Genomic DNA, 23,073 nt, shown 5'->3' with positions numbered 1-23,073 from the left:
GTACCTGGTTTAGAGAATAGTTTTTTCCTGGGGCCTTATTTTTTATAAAAACAAAATTTGTTGTTTTTTCCCCTGTGGCTGTCAATAGTATCAGATTTATGAAGTGGTAAAAAAAGAAAACCTTCTCGTAGCTCAGCTGAATGTAGTCAAAGCTAACAGCGGTTAGCTAGAAGCTTCTAGTTTGCAGCTTTTAATCAGAAACTACCTCCTGCAGCCAAGTGTCGTCTGAAAACGCAGTTTTATTTGTAAATTAAGAATTCACAAATATATTGGCAGACATTTTTGGACCCCTTTTTGCCTTCAACCCTCTTTCAGCTGCTCCCTGATTCAAACGGGGTCACCACAGCAGATGGATCCAAAGGTTGATTTTGTGGGTTTTTATGCCGGATACCCTCCCTGACACAACTCTCCTAGGGATTTGTGTGTCCTCCCAGTCTCAAAGCAGTGATCTTTCATATATTAGGTGAATGTGTTAACCATTATACTATGGAGCTGCTCATCCTTTTGCTTTCAGAATTCTGCCTTAACTCTCTGTGGAAAAAATTAAAAAAGATGGCTTTTCCCATCACGTCCCAAAGGTGCTCTAGGGGATTGAGATCTGGTGACTACGGAGGCTGAACTCACTGTCATGTTGAAGAAACCAGTTTGATTGGCTCATTACATACTTGCATTAAAAGGGCTCATGCCACCAAACAGCGCTGAGACCCATTCATAGAAAGAGCAAGCTGAAATCTGTCAGAAGTGTGAAATCTCCAAGGATGGTGAGATGGATAACGTGCGTGGCAGCGTTCGGTCAGGACCATTTTGCAGTCTTTAACAGGATCAACCATTAACGCCTGCTTGTGTTAACCACAGATGTCAGTGCATTCATGCCATTTCGATGTGAAAAGGAAACTGTTAAAGAATTAACATGTTGCTGTTACTGACTTAACAGCTTAAAACTGAATATAAATCCTTTTTTTAAAAATGTATTCAATTCAATTCAATTCAATTTTATTTATATAGCGCCAAATCACAACAAATGTCGCCTCAAGGCGCTTCATAGATACAGAGAAAAGCCCAACAATCATATGACCCCCTATGAGCAAGCACTTTGGCGACAGTGGGAAGGAAAAACTCCCTTTTAACAGGAAGAAACCTCCGGCAGAACCAGGCTCAGGGAGGGGCGGCCATCTGCTGCGACCGGTTGGGGCGAGAGAAGGAAGACAGGATAAAAGACATGCTGTGGAAGAGAGACAGAGATTAATAACAGATATGATTCAATACAGAGAGGTCTATTAACACATAGTGAGTGAGAAAGGTGACTGGAAAGGAAAAACTCAATGCATCATGGGAATCCCCCGGCAGCCTACATCTATTGCAGCATAACTAAGGGAGGATTCAGGGTCACCTGGTCCAGCCCTAACTATATGCTTTAGCAAAAAGGAAAGTTTTAAGCCTAATCTTAAAAGTAGAGATAGTGTCTGTCTCCCGAATCCAAACTGGAAGCTGGTTCCACAGAAGAGGGGCCTGAAAACTGAAGGCTCTCCCTCCCATTCTACTTTTAAATACTCTAGGAACAACAAGTAGGCCTGCAGAGTGGGAGCGAAGTGCTCTAATAGGGTAATATGGTACTACAAGGTCATTAAGATAAGATGGGGCCTGATTATTTAAGACCTTGTATGTGAGGAGCAGGATTTTGAATTCAATTCTGGATTTAACAGGAAGCCAATGAAGGGAAGCCAAAACAGGAGAAATATGCTCTCTCTTTCTAGTCCCTGTCAGTACTCTTGCTGCAGCATTTTGGATTAACTGAAGGCTTTTCAGTGAGTTTTTTGGACATCCTGATAATAATGAATTGCAGTAGTCCAGCCTGGAAGTAATAAATGCATGAACTAGTTTTTCAGCATCACTCTGAGACAGGATATTTCTAATTTTAGAGATGTTGCGCAAATGGAAGAACGCAGTCTTACATATTTGTTTAATATGTGCGTTGAAGGACATGTCCTGGTCAAAAATGACTCCAAGGTTCCTCACAGTGTTACTGGAGGCCAAGGTAATGCCATCCAGAGTAAGAATCTGGTTAGATACCATATTTCTAAGCTTTTCAGCGCCGAGTACAATGACCTCAGTTTTATCTGAGTTAAGAAGCAGAAAGTTAGTGGCCATCCAAGTCTTTATGTCTTTAAGACATTCCTGCAGTTTAACTAATTGGTGTGTGTTATCTGGCTTTATGGACAGATAGAGCTGGGTGTCATCTGCATAGCAGTGAAAATGTATGCTATGTCTTCTAATGATGCTGCCTAGGGGAAGCATGTATAATGTAAACAGAATTGGTCCTAGCACTGAACCCTGTGGAACTCCATAATTAACCTCAGTGTGTGAAGAGGACTCTCCATTTACATGCACAAATTGGAGTCTATTAGATAGATATGATACAAACCACTGCAGTGCAATACCTGTAATACCTACAGCATGTTCTAATCGCTCTAACAGGATATTATGGTCAACAGTATCGAATGCTGCACTAAGGTCAAGAAGGACAAGCACAGAGATGAGTCCACTGTCAGAGGCCATAAGAAGATCATTTGTAACCTTCACTAAAGCTGTTTCTGTGCTGTGATGAGCTGTGAAACCTGACTGAAACTCTTCAAATAAACCATTCCTCTGCAGATGATCTGTTAGCTGTTTGACAACTACTCTTTCAAGGATTTTTGATATGAAAGGAAGGTTGGAGATTGGCCTATAATTAGCTAAGACTGCTGGGTCTAGAGATGGCTTTTTGAGTAAAGGTTTAACTGCAGCCACCTTGAAGGCCTGTGGTACATAGCCGATTATTAGAGATAGGTTGATCATATATAAGATCGAAGAATTAATCAATGGCAGGACTTCTTTGAGCAGTTTTGTAGGAATGGGGTCTAAAAGACACGTTGATGGTTTGGAGGAAGTAATTATTGAAGTTAACTCAGAAAGATCGATTGGAGAAAAAGAGTCTAACTTAACATCAATGGAACTAAGAGTAGCTGTAGATAATATTACATCTGTGGGATGATTATTGATCATTTTTTCTCTAATGATAAAAATTTTATTTGTGAAGAAGTTCATGAAGTCATCACTAGTTAACGTTAAAGGGATGGTTGGCTCAAAAGAGCTCTGACTTTTTGTCAGCCTGGCTACAGTGCTGAAGAGAAACCTGGGGTTGTTCTTATTTTCTTCAATCAGTGATGAGTAGTAAGCTGTTCTGGCTTTGCGGAGGGCTTTCTTATAAAGCAACAAACTATTTCTCCAGGCTAAATGATGATCCTCTAAATTTGTGACACGCCATTTCCTCTCCAGATTACGAGTCATCTGCTTTAGGGTACGTGTTTGAGAATTATACCACGGGGTCAGGTACTTCTGATTAGAGACCTTAGTTTTCACCGGAGCTACAGTATCCAGAGTCGTACGTAGTGAGGAGGTGAAATTATTAACAAGATAATCGACCTCTGTTGGGGTAGCGTTCAGATAGCTGCTCTGCTCTGTGTTGGTACAGGGCATTGACGATGATAACAGTGGCTGGATTATATTCTTAAACTTAGTTACAGCGCTTTCAGAAATACATCTACTTTGATAAAGTCCACTCTCCACTGCTGCGTAATCAATTATTGTAAATGTAAATGTTATCAAGAAATGATCAGACAGGAGAGGGTTTTCAGGAAACACTGTTAAATGTTCAGTTTCTATGCCATATGTTAAAACAAGATCTAGAGTGTGATTAAAGTGGTGGGTGGGTTCTTTTACATTTTGAGAGAAACCAATTGAGTCTAACAACAGATTAAATGCCATGTTGAGGCTGTCATTTTTAGCATCAACATGGATGTTAAAATCACCCACAATAATTATTTTATCCGAGCTCAGAACTAAATTAGATATAAAATCTGAGAAATCAGACAGAAACTCTGTGTAAGGCCCAGGTGGACGATAGATGATAACAAGTAAGACTGGTTTCTGAGTTTCACAGCTGGGGTGGACAATGTTAAGCATCAGGCTTTCAAATGAATTAAAAGTCTGTCTTGGTCTTTCATTAATTAATAGACTGGTGTGAAAAATTGCTGCCAAACCGCCCCCTCGACCTGTGCTTCGAGATTTCTGGTAGTTAGAATGACTCGGGGGTGTTGATTCATTTAAACTAACATAATCATCCTGCTGCAACCAGGTTTCTGTAAGGCAGAGTAAATCAATTTGTTGATCAATTATTAAGTCATGTACTAACAGAGACTTGGAGGAGAGAGACCTAATATTTAATAATCCACATTTCACTGTTTTACTCTTTGGTTCAGATGTGGATACTGTATTGTTCTTTCTTTGTAAATGTTTAAGTTGTTTGTTGCTGGTTTTTAGTTTGTTTTTTGTCTTTTTGGAAGCAGACACAGTCTCTATGGAGATGGGTTTTTGGGGGGGGTAGCAGGAGGAGAGAAGCTGCAGAGAGGCGTGTAAGACTGCAACTCTGCTTCCTGGTCCCAACTCTGGATAGTCATGTTTTGAGGGGTTTAATAAATTTGTCGATATTTCTAGAAATGAGAGCTGCTCCATCCAAAGTGGGATGGATGCCATCTCTCCTAACAAGACCAGGTTTCCTCCAGAAGGTTTGCCAATTATCTATGAAGCCCACATCATTTCTGGGACACCACTCAGACAGCCAGCAATTTAAGGAGAACATGCGGCTAAACATGTCACTCCTGGTCTGATTGGGGAGGGGACCAGAGAAAACTACAGAGTCCGACATTGTTTTGGCAAAGTTACACACCGATTCAATATTGATTTTAGTGACCTCCGATTGGCGTAACCGGGTGTCATTACTGCCGACGTGAATTATGATTTTACTGAATTTACGTTTACCCTTAGCCAGCAGTTTTAAATTTCCTTCAATGTCGCCTGCTCTGGCCCCTGGAAGACAATTGACTATGGTTGCCGGTGTCTCTAGCTTCACATGTCTGAGAACAGAATCACCAATTACCAGAGTTTGACCCCCAGCGGGTGTGTCACCGAGTGGGGAAAAACGGTTAGACACATGAACGGGTTGGTGGTGTACCTGGGGCTTCTGTTTAGGACTATGCTTCCTCCTCACCGTTACCCAGACGCCTTCTTTCCGCAGCTGCTTGGGATTTGCCGGGGAACAGCTAGCGGGGCCTACGCTATCTTCGGCTGCACCAGCTACAGGGGCCTGGCTAGCTAAGGGTGAGAGAAGGGTGCAAAGTAGGGTTGCCAACCGTCCCTTAAAAAACGGAATCGTCCCGTATTTAGAAACAAAAGTACACGTCCCGTATTGAGCTAATAAGGGACGCACTTTGTCCCGTAATACAGTGAGAATCAAAAGTAGTCTATAAGTTTTAATGTAATTAACGCGTTGTTTGAAAACATAATTCCCAGCCCCGCTCCTGCTTTGTGACCAATGAGCTGACAGCACACTTATGACAATTCGAGTATGACAATTCAGATTACCGCTCATCTCATTGGTTGAGGAAAGGTCGCTTGCGGAGAAAATACCGGAAGACAACAGATGACCACAACAAAAAGCATGGCCAACGGGGAAACAAACGGCGACACTGCGGTGCAAGTCTCAGACGACAGTACACCTGAAGCTGGGCAAACACTGTGCGATTTTCAAACTGCACGATTGGCTCGCATGGGTTACAAGTTCGTAGGTGACGATGCAGGTCTCACACTATACCGCCGATGCTCTGATGCGACCTGAGTCACACTGTGCCTCCATAAAATGAAGGTTATAACAGAAAATCTGTCGCTCGCTCTCCCTCTCTGTCTTTCACTCGCACAGACACACACCACCATCAACTTTGCTAAATTGCTAATGAAAAACACTGATCAGGCAGCTGTGATTGAGCAGCAATGTCCATCCAACTATTTTCACAGTTGTTGTGGTCGTGATAATTTGGTGATGCCACATCGAAAAGGCTCGGATGAGCTTTCCAAAGTTCTACAAGTTGTGCCTCCATCGCTTGTGTCCAGATCACACGCTGCACAGCCGTGCTGCTCCGTCTTTTTCACCGACGTTTACGTGTTTGCGCGTGCGCAGTGTGAGCGGCTGCGGTGACACCCTCACGAGCGATTGATGATCGGGAGCTGGTCGTGAGGTGTTAATCGCTTCTCGTTACCCCACGTATACTACACGATGCACGATGAAGACCAAAATCGGGCCGATCACCAAATTGGTCGCACGACTCAAAAATCGCCTCAAAATGGGCCAAAAATCGCACAGTGTGAGCTCAGCATTAGACCAGCAATGTTTGTTCCTCTCAGAGAAAGAAAAAAAGGCTGCAAAAGTGCAGGGAAGAATGGGAAAAGGAAAACACCTGGCTGGAAAAGTGCACAATAACACCTATAAAGCGCACTGCACTGTGTGCCGGCGCACTTTTTCCATAGGCGTGCTTCTAATGGTGGGCACATGAAGAACATGAGGGGCGTGAAAGCTCGGGGAACCCTTAACCAATTTTTGTCCACCAGGCCACGGCAGAAGCAGATATGTATGTAAACACTGGTTTGTTTGTTTTTACACCCTCTGGTTAAGGTTAAAATGGGCATGCGCAGTGAATATCAGCGCTATGTGGCCAGAAGTGTGATAATATAATTTATTTTGTGTAATAAACAACTGCAAGGATATATTGCAACAAATAGATGAGTAATACATAAAAGTAATACATAGATGAATAATGATGATGAGTTATGATGCGTAATCATGGGAACAAGTGGGTTTACAAACGGGAGCAAAAGCTGAAATAATGCCTCTGCTGAAGCCAATTGCACTAAATGCACTAAATGTGCACTGTTACAAGAATGTTTTTCTTTCTATTGTTTTCTATTAATTTATATAATTTTAAGTTAAGCAGGTCAGAGTTCTTTTAAAGAAAGATTTACTTTTATTATCAAAAGTTAAGCATGACAGGCTTCTGTTTAAGAAAGAGACCTGTTTTATTGTGTTAATGTTGTCATTTTGAGCTAAAAATAAATGGCTAAATGATTTTTGTTTCCCATGTCTTGATATCACAAAGAATACGCATCTACTTAAATCAAATTCAAGTCAAATGGTTAAAAAAATAATTTCGCACACAAAAAAGAGCTAAAAAATTCACCACACTGGGAAGGGTGAAGACAACTGGGTCGCCCGGCCCTGGCCACGAGGTGTCCCTTATTTATTTCTCAGGGAGTTGGCAACCCTAGTGCAAAGCCGAGTCTCCAGATCAGTAATCCTGGCCTCCAGAGCTGCAAATATGCTACATTTGTTACAGATATCATTACTGCTAAAGGAGGCCGAGGAGTAACTAAACATCTGACACAATGAGCAAGAAAGTGCAGAAGGGACAGGTGAAGTAGCCATGGTGCTAACGGGTCGGCTACGAGCTAAGCTAGCGAAACAGTACAGAGACAGTGAGTGAATACTTTGGCTATAAATTAGGTAGTGAGTACACAGAAAGTGTGCTTCGGATGAAGCACGTGAAGATTATACTGTGAAAAAAAGAATGTATTTAAAAGTTGTTAATTAAACTGCTAAGCAAATAAGCTACTCAGAAACACCACTGTGTTTGAGCAGGAACAGGAAGCGATACTATACCACAGAGCGAGCGAACACCAAGTGACAGCGCCAGCTGTATGTATCCACTTTTTCACACACTATATATAAACATTCTCTTTACACATATTTTTATGTGAACAAACCTTTTCTTACTGCTAGTTATGTTCTTGTTTGGATATTCTCTTTTGAAGTCAGTGCATGAACATTTTCTCTCACTTGCCGCCTTGCTGTCACACTAATGTCACTTCCCTGCAATTTAATAAAAAGCCCACTTTTCCATGTTGTTTAAGATCTTCTCCGCCGCCCTCCTCCTGGGCACTGTGTTTGTACACTCGTGCATCACAGCCATCAGATATACCTGATTTGGATTATATTCACACATGGCAGATGTTATTGGCACACACCTGGAAGTGTTATCATGGACATACAGATAAGAAGAAATTAATCCCCTGTCAATACAGGGGGAATAAAACTGCTGCTGGAGCCAACCTAGCAGCTTCCTTCTGTCTTTGTTTCACTGTTGCCTCGTGATCGCTATCTGTCTTTATTACGAGAGACAAATTATGACTATATGATTTAACCAAGCATTTACAATGAGCTTTTATGTAACATACTGACTTGTTTCATATCAGTGATCGTAGCTTAATGATAGCGATGAGTTAATTACTTAAGATCTGTGGTGATTTAAAGACCTCTCTTGTCATGTACAACCATTTATTAGTCTCGTAGCTCTTGTAGTCATTTTCCTTCTTTTTCACATCTTACATGGCTGAATGAAAAGCCAAACATTTGATCAGTTGGATATATTTAAGTGTTAAACATGAAGTTCTTTTTAATTTTTCAAGAGCAAAACATAAAATCTATAGATTTCCTCTCCTGTTCATACAGTATATCCTAATGTTTAGTGCATACACATACCTACACCCCTGCTTTTCATCTGCTTCTCTATGGATGGAAGCACACTGTAGAAGCCTTGCATAGTTGATGGTGTCACCGATATGCCCCCAAAACCTTTAGATACTGCTACAGTGCATGTCTTGTATTTCATCCCCAAATGGCATGTATGCACTTAAAAAATAATAACTTCATACCTCACAAATGACAACACAGGAATTCTTAATTTTCCGAATCATTTGGTTCTTTTTTGCAGACATGAATTTTGCTTCCTGAAATGCTGTTTTGTCTGCTTGTGTGTCGGTTTGTTAAGCACTGTGCCAAAACTGCTTGGGGGAGAGGTGGCAAATTGGCAAAGGAAGAAAATTCAATGCAAATTCAAATCAAGGATGGCTTCCAGGATTGTTTTTTTCATAACAGCAGCTTGTGAGCAACAACCACATCAGGCAACTGCTTGGGGCCACAGGCTGTTAGAGGGTCAGCGAGGGCTCACACACTTTACCCCACTCGCCCATAAGCTAGCAGAGGATTTGCAGTGGCATCTAAAGGAGCCCCAGTTAGAGGTGTGTGCAAAAAACACCAGCTGTTTAACAATGTAAGAATATGTTAACCCTGTGTTATGCTCTCTATGCTATTTTTCAGTGTGGTTTACTGCTGTTTCTTCTTCTTGCTGATTTTCAATGAATGACTTTGATGTTTCCTGGGGCCGTTGGCCTCCTCAGCTCTCTTTTTAATGTAACTTCAAATTTGTTAATGCATGGAAACTATGTCTAGTAGTTTTCTTCTCTGCCCCAAACTGTCGCACGGCTAAAACACAGAGTGACAGACAAGAGACGGCCTTGCATTCACACACCTACAGTCAATTTAGCCCAACATGCATGTCTTCAGACTGCGAGAGCAGGCTGTAGTATCTGGAGAAGACCCACACAGACATATGGAGATAATGCAAATTCCACACAAAAAGGCCCCAGCTAGGATTTGAGCCCAGGACCTTCACGCTGTGAGGCAAAAGTGCCAACCACAGTGCCACTTCTATAATTAAAATTAAGTATCTGCAAATAGCTGATCCATTTTTGGACAAAGGAGTAAAGCAATGCTATTGCATTCCAGTATACACTGCAAAAACTCAAAGGCTACCAAGTATATTTGTCTTATTTCTAGTCAAACTTATCTCATTGCACTTAAAATAAGACACAATAAGCTACAGAGCAACATTTCAGTAAGATATAGGAACTTTCAGTAGGAACAAGACAGTGAATCTTGAAACTAGAGAGAAACTAGAGAATTTTTATGGCGTTATTTTTGTGCCACTATTCTGTAGTGATGGGATTTCCGGCTCTTTTTAGAGATCCGGCTCTTTCGGTTCGGCTCACTAAAAAGATCCGGCTCTTTCGGCTCCGAACCGGCTCTTCAGGTTGTTTTGTTGCTTTAATTAATTTATTATTAACAATAATATAAAATTATGCACAAAAGGAATTACTAACATAAAAAAAGTGGTTTTATTTATATATGTTTATATATAAATATATGCGGTGGCCCCTAGAGACAAAACACGTACAAACTCCAAAACACATTTCTAGCATGAACTGAACTTCCAAAGCAGAGCTACTAGATCACTTAAATTACAAAATTGAAAGCATGAAAGCATGTGTGTATTGTTTGTGTATTTATACACAGGCACTCATATATATTCAAATAATTTAAAAAAAAAAAAGTTCATTTACTTGTTACTACCACACACCAAATCCGGTCGTTGGTACTTGCTGGCTTGTGTAGCCACTAGGTAACAAAAGCTCAACACTGCGCCCAGCATCCTGGAGCACTTCTGTTGTCTTTTGTACGTGTTTTGAGTTTTTACGTGCTTCTGAGTATTTACGTGCTTTGGAGTTTTTACGTGCTTCGGAGTTTGTACGTGCTTTGGAGTTTGTACGTGTTTTTACGTGCTTCGGAGTTTGTACGTGTTTTGAAGTTTGTATGTGCTTTGTCTCTAGGGGCCACTGTAAATATACTTTTATTTATTCACTCCACAAAAAATGTAATAAATAAATCATATAATACAAAAATCAACTATTCACATTTCAAATTTTAACTATTTAAATTTTCAGCTTTTTCCTTTTACAAATTTAAAGTGAAACAACACAAAACACTGCAAACCACAACACAATTAAATATAAATTAAAATATGAAAACAAAAAGAACATGAATGTTCTCTGTCATATGGGCCTGCATGAATAAACTTTCTGAATCCTTTATCATCTGCAACCGAAAATAGTTGTGGATGATTACTTTACCTTTCTAATGTGACGTTTTTGTCCCTGGCTCTCTTTCTCTCTCTCTCCCTCCGGCTCTGTTCCTGTGCTACTGAGTGTAACTACCGCCCCTCCCCCCCTCTGCCCAGCGCAAAGCACAAGGCTCGCATGCAGAGTGAAGCGGAAAAAAGTGCAAGAGAGAGGCTGAGAGAAAGAAAAGAAAAAAAACCCACGTGACGGCTCGCGATAAGGAGCCAGCTCGCGTCGTTCACGTCAAAGAGCCGGCTCTAAGAGCCATTTCGTTCGCGAACGACCCATCACTACTATTCTGAGCGCACGTAAAAAAAATTGCAGCTGCAAGTGTTGCATTTTGAGGAGAAATTTATTTTGAGCGAAGAAAACCTAAATTTGAGTGAACAAAATTCATTGCTGCGTGCAAAAAATGTATTTCAGTGTTTGCTATTATCCACACACACACACACACAATAGAAGCCCCTCTCGCTCAGTTTGCATTTGCGCTTGCTCGCAATGTGTTGCTTGCGCTCTCAACATTTCTGCCCGTGCACGCTCAACTCTTTCTGTACACCGTTATATTTGTGCCACAAAACCAGCCAATTACAGACTTGGATGCAAAAAATCTGATTGGCTGTTTTGGTCTCCAATCAGTTTGAAATGACGAAATGCAATATCCCAGAATCCATTTCATCCAAAACTCAAACAAGGCAGTGGCGGAGGAACGCAGAGTGGTGGAGCATGTTTAAGTTTGGTTGGGGTTTCTTTCCCACAACCAATAAAAATCCAGACAGAGCTGCTAACATTGCTCAAATGTATGAGAAGGCATGCCGTCTTTGGTTTCATGTATGCTCCACAAATAGGGGTAGACAAAACCCAGCACGACACAACCTATGTGGAATTAATAAAGCTTGCTTGCATTCTTTCTTCTGTAATTCCTTACTGTGTTGCTTTTTTCTCAGGTTTTTGAACAGACTGAAACCACAACACAACCCTTTAAGTCTTGCCAGATATCAGGCTGCTTGCCATTCAGGACTGTGACTGCACTCTCTGTGTTCGGGGGCGGTGTTTTTTTGTTCCGTCAATTATCCACCAATCAAGCAGCCACCTGTATTCGACATAAAACTGGAAATAACCCTCCCACTGTGGCAAGGATTGAAACCAGCTCGCTTTCTATCATTAGTCAGCTTAATTTAAAAGACTTCGTAGCTATTACTCACTGTCTGTGCTGCCACAGGCCAGCCCACTGCACTTTTAATTTTAAATGACGGTTTCTGCAAAGCCATATGTCGATAAAACAGATATTCTTGTGCGATTCAATCTGTACATGTGGTGAATTAGTTAAAAGTTAGTCAGGCTGGTTTTATGTGAAGCAGTGGTATAATCAAGCTTAAAAAAAAAAGCTTTTAAGCTTGATTATACCACTGCTGCTTTAAATGTTTTATCATTTGCATCACACAAAGCCAGAGGCAGAGGCAAAAGAAAGCGCTGTAAAGATGAAAGAAGGTTGTGAGTTTGTAATTTTGCTAGCTTGTGCTGGTGAGTGATGGCTTCATTTTATCCCAGGGAGAAACGGTGGCTTGTCAGCAGCCTGATGTGTTTCACTTCAGCTGATCTGGTATCAAGGCCAGGGCCCTCTCATGGACGAGAGATTAGTTCTTGTGCACGGATGTCGTGAGCAGGCACTGAGTAGACACAAGACAGCGCTGAGGGACGACTCTGACGGATGACAACCAACCCAGTGTCCTTATTGTCTTTTTGGTATTCTGACTCGTTCTCTTGCTCTCTTCCTACACTCAATGCTCCCTTTTCATGTGGCTGTTACTCTGTCAAGCAAAAAAGTGGTAGTAATGTAACAAAGAGACTAGCAGCAAAGAATCCAGGATGCAGGCAGATGAGTGACTACAGATCTTCCTTACTTAACTTGCACATAAGCTTCATATCTAATTCCATCCATCCATCTTCCATTTATCCAGTTTAGGATCCTGGAGGGGCGTGGGAGTATGTCCCAGTTGTCATAGGTGGAGTACATCGTGGATAGGTCGCCAGTCTGTTGCAGGGGTAGCACAGAAATACAGGCAACCATTCACAGTCCCATTCACGTCTATGACAAATTTAGCTTTGCCAATATACCTGTCATTTCTGTGGACTGTGGGAGGAAGATGGAGTACCTGGTGAGAACCCAGCATGCAGAAAACACAGGCTTCACACGAGCAGCATCGGGCAGTGATTAGACCTGTTACCTGTTGCAAGAAGGTTCAGGGTTCAGGCTCAGAGGAGCTCTGTGAATATAGCAATGAAATGTTATAGATCAATTTTGGTCTTTCTTGACTTGATTAGAGTGCACTGGTGCAAAGTTGTTAGTGTATAGAAACTGAAACTCAAGCCAGGAGGTTAAAAAAATAGACCTATGAGGCAATATTGTTTCAAGGCACATTTCTGTAGCACACAAATTGCTCAAGAACACTTGTATCATAAACAAGCGCCTAAAAATAATCTGTGATTACTGTCAGCTTCTCTTGCTTTCTTATTAGTACCGTTTATGTGCATCACATCTTTAAACTCAGTTTTTAAAAATCTTATGGTGTAACTATAGGTCATGGACTCGTGGTTTGCCAAACAGCAATTTTTTTGCAATATTTGAATGCTTCTGAAAAGAATCCCTCTGAGGCTAACTGAGATTTGAATCGGTACACAAAGCTGAGCATCAGGAATTTTTAATAGCGAGTAATCAAAACCACGCAGCAGCACATTAATGTCTAACCTCGTGTTGTGGATGAATCATCATAGGTATTCTTTTGACTGAGAGAGCAGCCACACTGATCATTTTATTTTATTAAAGATAGGAGAATTTGGGTCATTTTTGATACCACAGTGTTTGTATGAGTTCCAGAAATGGCTATTGACGTCAGACTTAATGGGCGGAGTTCCTTTGTTGGCATTCAAGAACCTTATAGCACTACTCCAATCAGGCCTTCATGGTAGAGGTGGCAGACAGAAGCCATTCCACACTAAAGGGCATGTGAAAACCTGCTGGGGGTTTACCAAAAGGCAGCTCTCAAACCATGTGAAGCAAGATCCTCTGCTCTGATTAAAGAAGGATTTAACTGTTCCGCCACGATTCCACGTGTAGCGAAAACTATGCTCTTGGCGTCACTTCATTAGTACCAGCTCAATAGCAGCAGCATCATGGTGTGGGAATCTGTAACAGTGACTGGGAGACTAGTCAGATGGAAAAATGGATGCAAAAAAAGATTAAAAAAAAAAAAAAGAAACAAGCAAAAGTTTACATTCTAAATACCCAATAGCCTAAAACCATGCGGAAACCCGGGAGCATCATCGGAAAATATTGTTGATTCGGCCAGTCAGAATCTGGACCAGAACTCAATAGTGCACTTCTAGAGAGACCTGAAATTGGCTGTGCACCAACACTCCCCATCCAGCAGGGATAGGCTTGAATGATTCTGCCAAGAAGAATGAGAGAAACCTTCTGTTCCAAGTGTGTAGTATCACTCCCAAGAAAACTTGAGGATGTTATTGCTGCCAAAGATGTTTTAACCATTCACTAAGTGAAGGGTTTGAATGCTTATGTAAATGAGGTATGTAAATACGAAAAACCCCTCCAAAGGCCTGTGTTGCTTGTCATTGTGGAGTACTGTGTTCATTTTGTGTAATAAGTTGATCCATTTAAGGAAGAGGCTCTTATGGAATCCTCTTCGTTTGCATCGTGTGTCTCTACGGCAGCGAATGGCTTAAATTGTGACGCTCCTGTGTACTTTTTAGGTGATGTCGCCTTAGTTGCAAGATCCCACCCTGTATGCCTGTCAGTCATGCCTCACCTAAGCACGTAACCCGTGCCCTCCTCCAGATTGCTGTCAGATGAAGTTCACAACCTAATTGGAATTAACTTGACACCAAATTTGCAGGGTAAGATTGGGATGCCAGTGACACGCTGCCTGTTTCACCTTCAGAAACAGCGCTTTACAGAGCGGCACAAATTTTTGTGACTTAGAGTCAACAAAATTAGAAAGTCAGAGTAAGCAGTAAAAAAAAAACCCCACCACCTGTCAGAATTTAAAAAAAAAAAAATAAATAAAAATCACTTTTTTTATACTTTTTGGCAGAAAGCCATTACACCATGTCTGCATGAAATCATGGCTATACTTATTATTATATACAGTGGTCTCTCATTTATTGCAGCACATGAACAGTAGTCACAGTTCTCATAAGTTGATTCTCAAAGTGCAAACCTTTGTCGATTTTAAAACGTAAAAGTATTATGCCACGCTTTTTCTCCGTCTGCAGCGCCACTTTTGTGCGCCTTTTTTGCTCCCGGTGCAGGTGTCTATTTCCGAATGAGGGTCATAGTTATGAGTGTTTTTGTGCTGTTTTTTTCTATTGGACGTGATGGTTATCAAAACCAAACATGATAAGTTTGGCAAGCGCAGGAGACACGACACGGAGATTTGTCATTTGGGCTGCAGAATGCAATGCGCATAGTTGAAAGCTGTACGGTGCAATAAAAGAAAATCTGCGAAAAGGCGAGGCAGTGACGGATGAACAGCGGGACTACTGTATACTGTTTATTAATAAACAAAATATATTCCTGTATGACAACACGCATAAATTAACTGCCTACATTAACTCAATGTAAACATACCTTCTGACTGACACTCCCCTGCTGCCTCTTCGGGCTGTCCCTGGTCCTCGGGGGAGAAGTTCTCCACGGTCCGCACCATATTGCCGCTAGTGAGGAAGGGGTCCAGAAACCCCATGACCGCGAAGAACTTCCATTTTCTCCCCGATCCTGCTGCAGACCCACTCCTCTTCTCCTTCTCTGTCTTCTTCTCCTTATTATAAGTGTCCCTGAGGCTCTTCCACTTTCTCCTGCAGATGTCCTCTGAATAAACGCATTATCTTGTTAGCGGAAAGGTATTTGTACATCAGTGGGAAAATAGCGGGACAGTAGGCGGGCTTGCTAGCTTTTGCGCGGGTTCATCGGGTCAGTCTGAAAATTAAAAAGAAGAAGGAATGAACTTACCAGGTTGCCCGATCTCCTCACTTATGTGTCTCCAAGCTAGGTCATTTTTATTCCTGTCTCGGTAGAAGTAGTAGCTAGCATCATATAGCTCTGGGTGATTAGCCACGGCACTGATGAGCTTTTCCTCCATACTGAATGAAGAATCAAGGGTTTTGGCTGGATCTGCCCCTTTGACCTAGGTCAGAGCCACGTCACCAGGCTCCTGATTGGTTGTCGCGGCGCGATTTGACGCTGGAGTTCAGATTTTTCCAACTCGAGCGGTAGACGCGAAACGCGCGTATGCACAAAATGCAACACAAAAACTCACGCGCGTGGTTTTATTCGCGAGTCAAACGCGCCAGACGCGCGTTTCACGCGTTTTGGCGTTTTCACGACGCAAATCTGCTTCCGAATTTTCGCGGGACCCACAATCGCGCGTCATCGCGCTTTTCCATTGACTTTACATGTAAACCTGACGCTCTATTCGCGTCCATCGCGTTCGGTGTGAACACACCGTAAGCTCTTAAAAACATTGTACCCGAAGATTTTGACAATGCCGTCTAAACAGTTTTCAACAATAAAGCTTAACAACAAAAGAAAAGTTTTTGGGTGCTCACATTCAGGCTCAGTGATGGGCTTTTCTTTGCCTGTGTTCTCTGACATTGACTCACTTTCAGCTTTATTTCCCTTCTTTTTAATCTGGTCTGACTGCTACCTCAGAAAGCCAGGCAAATTATCAGGGAGAAGGATCTTTCTTTGATGGTAGCAAGTTTCCTTAGTGCAGGTAAAGAAATAAGTTTCCTCTTACACTGTTTGTTGGCCATCATAGATAGTTGCATTGGCTGTGTTTTTAGTTTTTTTTTTAAATACAACAACCATGTGCTTGATGTCCACCAGAACAGCCAGCAGAACCAGCTGAACATTTGTGTTACTCGTGATTGTATTGGCAGGAGTGATAAATGGAAAGAGCTGGCCTTGAGTTTCTTTTCCTCATATGTGCTCCTTCTGCTGTATTCAAAACAAAAATCTGGTCAAGAGAGCTAGAACACCAACTGTGAGACTATGTTCGTCAGTAGACGATTTATATAGAACATAAAAAGGTAAATTATGTATAAGATGTATATTTCATATATGTCCGGGTGCGTGTTGGACACAGGGCTGCCTGCTGTCACTTATACTTGGAGGATGGAGGACAGTATATCTCAGGATTTCTCTCTACTTTTTGCAAGTCCCGTGGGTCTTTTGGCTTCAACAAGCCACGACCTCCAGCTTGCTTGTGTTTTGCAGCTGAATTTGAAAGGATTGGGACGTACATTTGCACCTCCAAGTCTGAAACCATGGCTCTTAGTTGGAAAAGGAATGGATCAGGAGTGAGTTGCTGACCCATGTGTTGGAGTTTTAGTATCTTGAGGTCCAGGGAAATGGATTGGTGTGGCGTCTTCTGTGATTTTGATGCTGTACCTTTTTGTTTTGGTGGCCAAAAGAATGAGCTTGCCGATACACATGATGGAAATAAGTTGTCTGGGTTCGATCTTAGAGATAATTTGAGGAGCTCAATTATTCAGGAGGAACTAGGATATCTTCTGGGTACCTCCTACGTGGGATGTTCGGGCATGTGCTGCCAGAAGGACACTGCAGGACAGATCCAGGACACACTCAGCTCACTTGGGAAAGCCTTGGTATCCTGAAGAAGCTGAAAGGAATGGATGGATGGATGCATGGATGGATGGATGGATGGATGGATGGATGCATGGATGGATGGATGGATGGATGGATGCATGGATGGATGGATGGATGTTTTCCAAAGTCTGCCATAGAGTTACAGACTTCAGGTTTTTCACCTTCCAACAAGGTGTTTATTTCAGTTAATTGTTTGCATAGTATAAAAGTAAAACCTGAAACCTGCATACGGAAGAAAAGTTGTATTTACCCTAATCTTCTTGTCATAGTTGTTTTATTGTTGCACTTTGAGACAGAGACAATTACCAGCACTCTCCTTGATGGTACATTCAAAGACAAATTGTCAGTCAGAAGCTGCAAATCTTATGATTCAATGCAGAGCTTTCTTGTCAGAAAATCAAAGCCTCGGGAAAAAAAGACAAAAACACAAGCAAACATGGGCACTGTGAAATGCACAAGGTTGGTTGTTAGTGTGGTTCAAATTTTGGATTTCAAACGTTGGCAGGGATGAAAACTAAATACGATATGAAGTTAATGGCGCTGAAATTCAGCCATAAAGTTTAACCTCCTGGAAATCCCTTTAAATGTTAAACCCTGCAAACACTACAAAGTAAATAAATGTGTTTTATACATGCTGGAGGTCGAATAATGTGCTTTTAGTCCTTGTATCCTTGTAAGCCTAAATATTACAGAGCGTGAACAAAACCTCCTTAGTCCAATAAATCAGTCTGTAATCAAACCTGGAAGTAGGGATGACAGTATTTCAGCAGAGGACACCGCTCTCTGAAGGTGCAAGTTGGGTCTTTAATCCTCCTCATAAAAACATGACAAACTCCTCGGATTCAACTTAGGTGAATTCCAGAAACATCCCGTTCTAGTACATTCAGTAATCCGTCTACTTATTTCAAGTTAGCATTTAAATCCATGTTCTTCTGTGTGTGTGTGTTTCTGAACTTGTGCACTCGTTCCTCGCGCTCTTCAGGAGTGGGTTTTTTAATTGCACTTTTACAAACCTTTAATTGCCTCTTCCTTGAGAGTGTTCCTCTAGAGGGTTTCTGGGTCAGTCATCGCCCGGCAGACGTCAGGACAGCACAGGTAAAACGGCCACGCTGTGCCGCTGCAAACAGCCCGAGCCCCTAATTTTATGGTTTTACAACTCGTACCATATGTACGAACGGCCATACATTTCTAAACACTTGCAGGCACACACACATTGAACGAAATGGGTCCCTCCTCAGGGACACATTGCTGATCTGATATGGAAAGTAAAGGCGGAGGGGGAGGAAGAGTAATGGGGAGTAAATGTGCAGTTCAGAATCTAGGACATGCTGGAAGAAGCACTTCTCCTCTCCTCTCCCAGTGTGGTCTTGGTTTACTCTGGTGCTGATAAAACTTGACAGTTCATCTCTCTTCTCTACTGAAAGTTTCTTTTTTTCAAATGTTTTCCACCTGTTTGCCTCTCACATCTGTCTATCTTGAAGCCGAGTTGTCTTTTTAGTTTGAAGATGTCATCTCAGCTCCATCTCTGTCTTAACAGTTGACTGTACGGTGCATTCAATTGCACGGCGTTGCGTGTTTGCGCGGTCTTGCAAATTTTTTTCTTTTTTAAAAAATCCACCATTGCTCTTTTTCGCAGCATCCATGATCCCACACACACATAACTTCGCCAGTTTGTTTACAGTGCAATTTGCCTTTGAGCTGGGTGTGAGGTTCAGCGAGGGGAGGAGGGAACTCTTTTTTTATGTCCTAGTTTCTTTGCGGTGGGGACTATTGGATGTTGCACTGTGTCCTTCCTAGCTTTGGCTCAGCCTAGCCTGTCAGGAGAGTGAGGATTAATTCTCTCTGGCTGTGTGTGGTTCTTGTGATGATCGATAGATCCAGTCGCTACCTATTTGATAAGGAGGGCACCAAGCTGTTTGTTTTGGCGACAGTAGGGCAGCTCCTGTGAAGTAGCGTTAACAATATGCGCAGTACATCAGAGCAGTCCCCAGCAAGAAGCTTAAACAAGCAAAGGGAGCAAAGTGCAGTGTGTGTATATATACTGTATTGTGGGTTACACACAATCCAAGGCTGTGTTTGCACATACTTGTATTGTATGTGTGTCTTGACTGCAGCGCTCTTGTAATTTGTGCCTACATATTTGCACATATGAGAAGCATTAATGTGAAGCAGTCCATCTCCCTTGGTGCAGTGGTCCAGTCTACCGGGCTACTGAAGGCTGATAAAGAGTATGGGTCATACTGCCAGGTGGGACTGTCCATGCCACTTCCTGCTCAGAATCGATAAAGAGCTGGGGGCCTTGAGCCCTCGACGGGCCTGTCAGCACTCACACCATCTTGACGCCAGGGTGAGTCAGCCTGTGCACCGCCAAGGTCAGCCGTAGTTATGAAGAGGTTGAGGATTTGCACTAAGTAAACACACTCTCTTCTCCCTGAGAATACAAAGCAGTCGCACCATGATAACTGTCAGTGAAAAGAGCAATGCTGACAAAACAGCAAGGCCAGGCTGGAGGACGGAAAGATAGCAGCAAGACAAAAGGTAGGAGGACGTTAATAGCAAAGGAAGACAGAGAGAAAGAGAAAGTTACAGAAAGGCCATCCGCAAAATAGATGAGATAATAATAATTAAGAAAAATCAAAAGATTAAGAGGAGAATCAGACACAAAAGGAAGGTTTCACGCTTGAATTCCTAAGATTCGTGATCCAGATGTGCATCTGCGGTCTGTGTGAAAAGCCCTAATACGCTCTCCTCGCACTCATTTAAATGCAAGAGCAAAACGAGACGGAGCGCAGAACGATGCCGAGCAGACGCGGTGCAGGCACTGAATGAAGATTTGCATTATTATCTGAAAAAAAGTAATATAAAAATCATAGCACAGTTTTCTGAAGGAGTGAATCATCAAAACAGCGCTCGGTCAGTGACTGTAGTTCCATCGGATGTTTGAGTGATTATCGTTCAGTCGAAAAGACGAATTTGCTCTTTTCATTCAAAAATGCCAAAAGCTTTCTCTCTCCACTCATTCTGCTCATTCTCTCAGAGCAAGGAGCTGATTAATGCGCGCGGTAATTACAGTTTAGTAGGAATTAGGGTTTCATATTTCATTAGGAATCATCTATTCGACTCATTCCAGATGAGAGTACACAGAATAGTCAAGTGATGTTGTTTGATGAGCGAGCATGTTCATGTGTTGACGGGGCCGAAGCCATCTTTAAAGAGAAAATTAAAATCATGGGTTATGTTGTCTAGCTGATTTCTGGTGGCATGTGCGTTTGTAGAGGTTTAAAAGTTTCATAGCTCAGAGTCATGCTAGCAGTTTTGTGTGGCACACGCTGACTTTGCACATCCTGATTATAGCAGGTGGAGTGTTTACGGTGGTCATCGTGTCAGCATTGCAAGTTACCATTTTCCAATTAGCTTTAACAAAGAGTGAGGACCCTAACAGCCGTTGGTTTTACAGATATTGGATCATAACCCAGAGGGTTACATACTGATGCAGTTGGTGACAACCTTTTGGCATCACATTGCCAGGCACCTGAGTCTTACTTTATTTATGACTTACCTTTTTCAACCAAAGTCCCAATAAGAAGGCAACTACACACAACTTCCAGCACTCTCTGTGCACCTGTCATAAAAGTAAAAAAAAAAAGAAATATTTTAAAATAAGTCACACAAATTTCAAACTAATAAATATGTGTCATTTATTAGACAAACAACAAATTGAATTCACATTTTCTTATGCCTAGACGTGAGCCGCCACGCTGGACTTCCCTAAGAACTCAGAAATTAATCAAGCATTCAAACACTAAAACTAATTTTTCTCTTCAGGGATGCAAGGAAATAACTGTGATTTGGCATCTTAATAAAAAAAAGAATCATAATTTGCTTTAATGTGTTTCTGTTTCTTTTATAAATTAGTGCATTTGAAAAGTCATGGATAAGAACAAATTTAAAATTTTAGCATTACAAATATTACTTCAGTTTAAGAGCTTGCACATAACGGTGGATTAACCATGATTAAAAAAAAACATTTTGGTAAATTACCAATACTGTTGATTTAAAGCGGCTGCAACACCTAATACGTTGTACCTAATTGCATTTTATGTGTAGAGAAATACTGGAGACTGTATGTTAAAGATGAAAAGTGATGCTAATATCAAAGTGCCTTAAATCTGCAATCTTTCTTATGACCGTCTCCTTTGGCTGCACAAACAAGACAAATTGGATCCAAATCTATGGAGAATCACTACTTCTCACTTCATTTATGACTTCATTATAACTTTTTAGTTCAGGATTTTAATTGCTAGTCTCCCTATCTGTTAGAGCATGATGTCTATTTGTAAACGATGGTGTCATGTAGAGTAAAACAGACAATAAATCAGAGTAGGACTAACAACTAACTGTTTTACTGCTGCTTTACTTTCAGATACAGCCTTCTGGTCTGGTTTAAAATGACCAAAATCACAGATTTGAGTCTTCCAAACAGGCTAATGGATGACATCATATAGAGTTGGCATCATAAGAACTATAATTAATAATCATCCTTCAGGTATCAGCAAATCTGTTTGCACAGATTTGGGGGACTAACCTACCCAAAAAAAAAGATACCAGCCATTCCTGGATCCATGCTACCTGCATTACTCAAACACAGAAGTGGGAATGAATAAACCAACATCTGTGCTCCTGACTGATTGTTTGAGACAGCACGCTAAGACTGACGGCCTTTAGAAGCTCCTATCATTTGATGAAATCCCTCAAATTGCTTTACAGCAGAAAGTCACTGAAAAACACCACAAGCCAGGAAATGGTCCAGACTCTTTCAGCACAAATTGAGCTAAAGCTTGTAGCTCCCAACTCTAATAGTAAAGGCACATACACTGTTGTCAAGAGTGGTTATTGACTCTCTGCCCGCTTATTGCTTTTGAAAATAGATGCGCACATTGATGCTGGTAATGGAGAACAGCCATCTGCTTTCTTCCTGCAAACAGCAGTGTTCATTATTGAGAACTACTAACAATAGCACAATTTCAGATACTGATGAGAGTTTTGTCACACTTGCATGTGTTGTTTAGGAGAAGTGCTTCGTCTGGGGAGGATCTCGAGCCACACGGTAAACGGTGCCTGGTCATCCTGGAGTTCCTGGTCTCAGTGCAGCAGAGACTGCAGCCGGGGAATCCGAAGCAGAAAGAGGACCTGCAGTAACCCAGAGCCCCGTTATGGAGGTCAGACCTGCTTGGGGCCGGCACAGGAGTACCAAGAGTGTAACATTACCCCTTGTCCAGGTAAGAAATCCACAAACATATTCTGTACAGTTAAATACATGAGAGGATTTCAGTAAATTTCATTTATAGTAACAAAGGCATGCATCGATTTAAAAAAAGAAAAAAGACTTAGAGTCAATAAGTCTCCTTTTCAGTCACACATTTAAACACACACTCCTCCACATGATACTCAGGCTTCGGCTTTTTTGTTGTGGTCGGGTTTTTCGTGTGATTAATGTATAAAAAGTGCAGAGACAAAATCACTGACCAAATTATCAGGAACCACAAAAGAAATCAGTTGCAGATAAGAGGTGTGACGAAGACCCCAATTTACGCCAAGAATCAAAGAGACAGTCCCTGTGGCGCTCCACTGTGTAATTACATTCCTGGGTAATTATGCTGCCAGCTATGGGA

At 41.7% G+C, this 23,073-nt stretch overlaps 2 protein-coding genes across 4 annotated transcripts in view; one reads left to right on the top strand and one right to left on the bottom strand.

Annotated features, from left to right (window-relative positions):
- The window catches only part of sema5a (sema domain, seven thrombospondin repeats (type 1 and type 1-like), transmembrane domain (TM) and short cytoplasmic domain, (semaphorin) 5A), a 156,596-nt gene that overhangs the window by 121,159 nt on the left and 12,364 nt on the right, over positions 1-23,073 (top strand). For all 3 annotated transcript variants that reach the window (XR_014875996.1, XM_085172123.1, XM_085172121.1), the window contains exon 17: positions 22,471-22,680. Coding sequence is in view for 2 of the 3 variants with exons in the window: in XM_085172123.1 (XP_085028249.1) it covers positions 22,471-22,680 (210 nt within the window). In the remaining variant the exon portion in view is untranslated. The remainder of the gene's footprint in view (positions 1-22,470; positions 22,681-23,073) is intronic.
- LOC146511313 (transcription factor Adf-1-like) lies at positions 15,229-16,047 on the bottom strand. The gene is made up of 2 exons (XM_085172124.1): positions 15,743-16,047; positions 15,229-15,601 (listed from the first exon to the last, which is right to left on the bottom strand). Exons 1-2 carry the CDS (start codon positions 15,870-15,872, stop codon positions 15,342-15,344), a joined length of 390 nt encoding a protein of 129 aa, XP_085028250.1. The 5' UTR covers positions 15,873-16,047; the 3' UTR covers positions 15,229-15,341.

The sequence above is a fragment of the Neolamprologus multifasciatus genome, chromosome 9 (genome assembly GCF_963576455.1).
Source record: "Neolamprologus multifasciatus chromosome 9, fNeoMul1.2, whole genome shotgun sequence".
In the NCBI taxonomy this organism is placed as follows: Eukaryota; Metazoa; Chordata; class Actinopteri; order Cichliformes; family Cichlidae; genus Neolamprologus; species Neolamprologus multifasciatus.
This window is presented reverse-complemented; position numbering and strand designations above follow the sequence as displayed.

Bases quoted from the DNA above. Each gene is read 5' to 3' on its own strand.
- LOC146511313 (XM_085172124.1), bottom strand. From the start codon at position 15,872: ATGGAGGAAAAGCTCATCAGTGCCGTGGCTAATCACCCAGAGCTATAT. The intron at 15,602-15,742 runs GTAAGTTCATTC...GCGTTTATTCAG, and splicing joins TGAGGAGATCGGGCAACCTG to AGGACATCTGCAGGAGAAAG.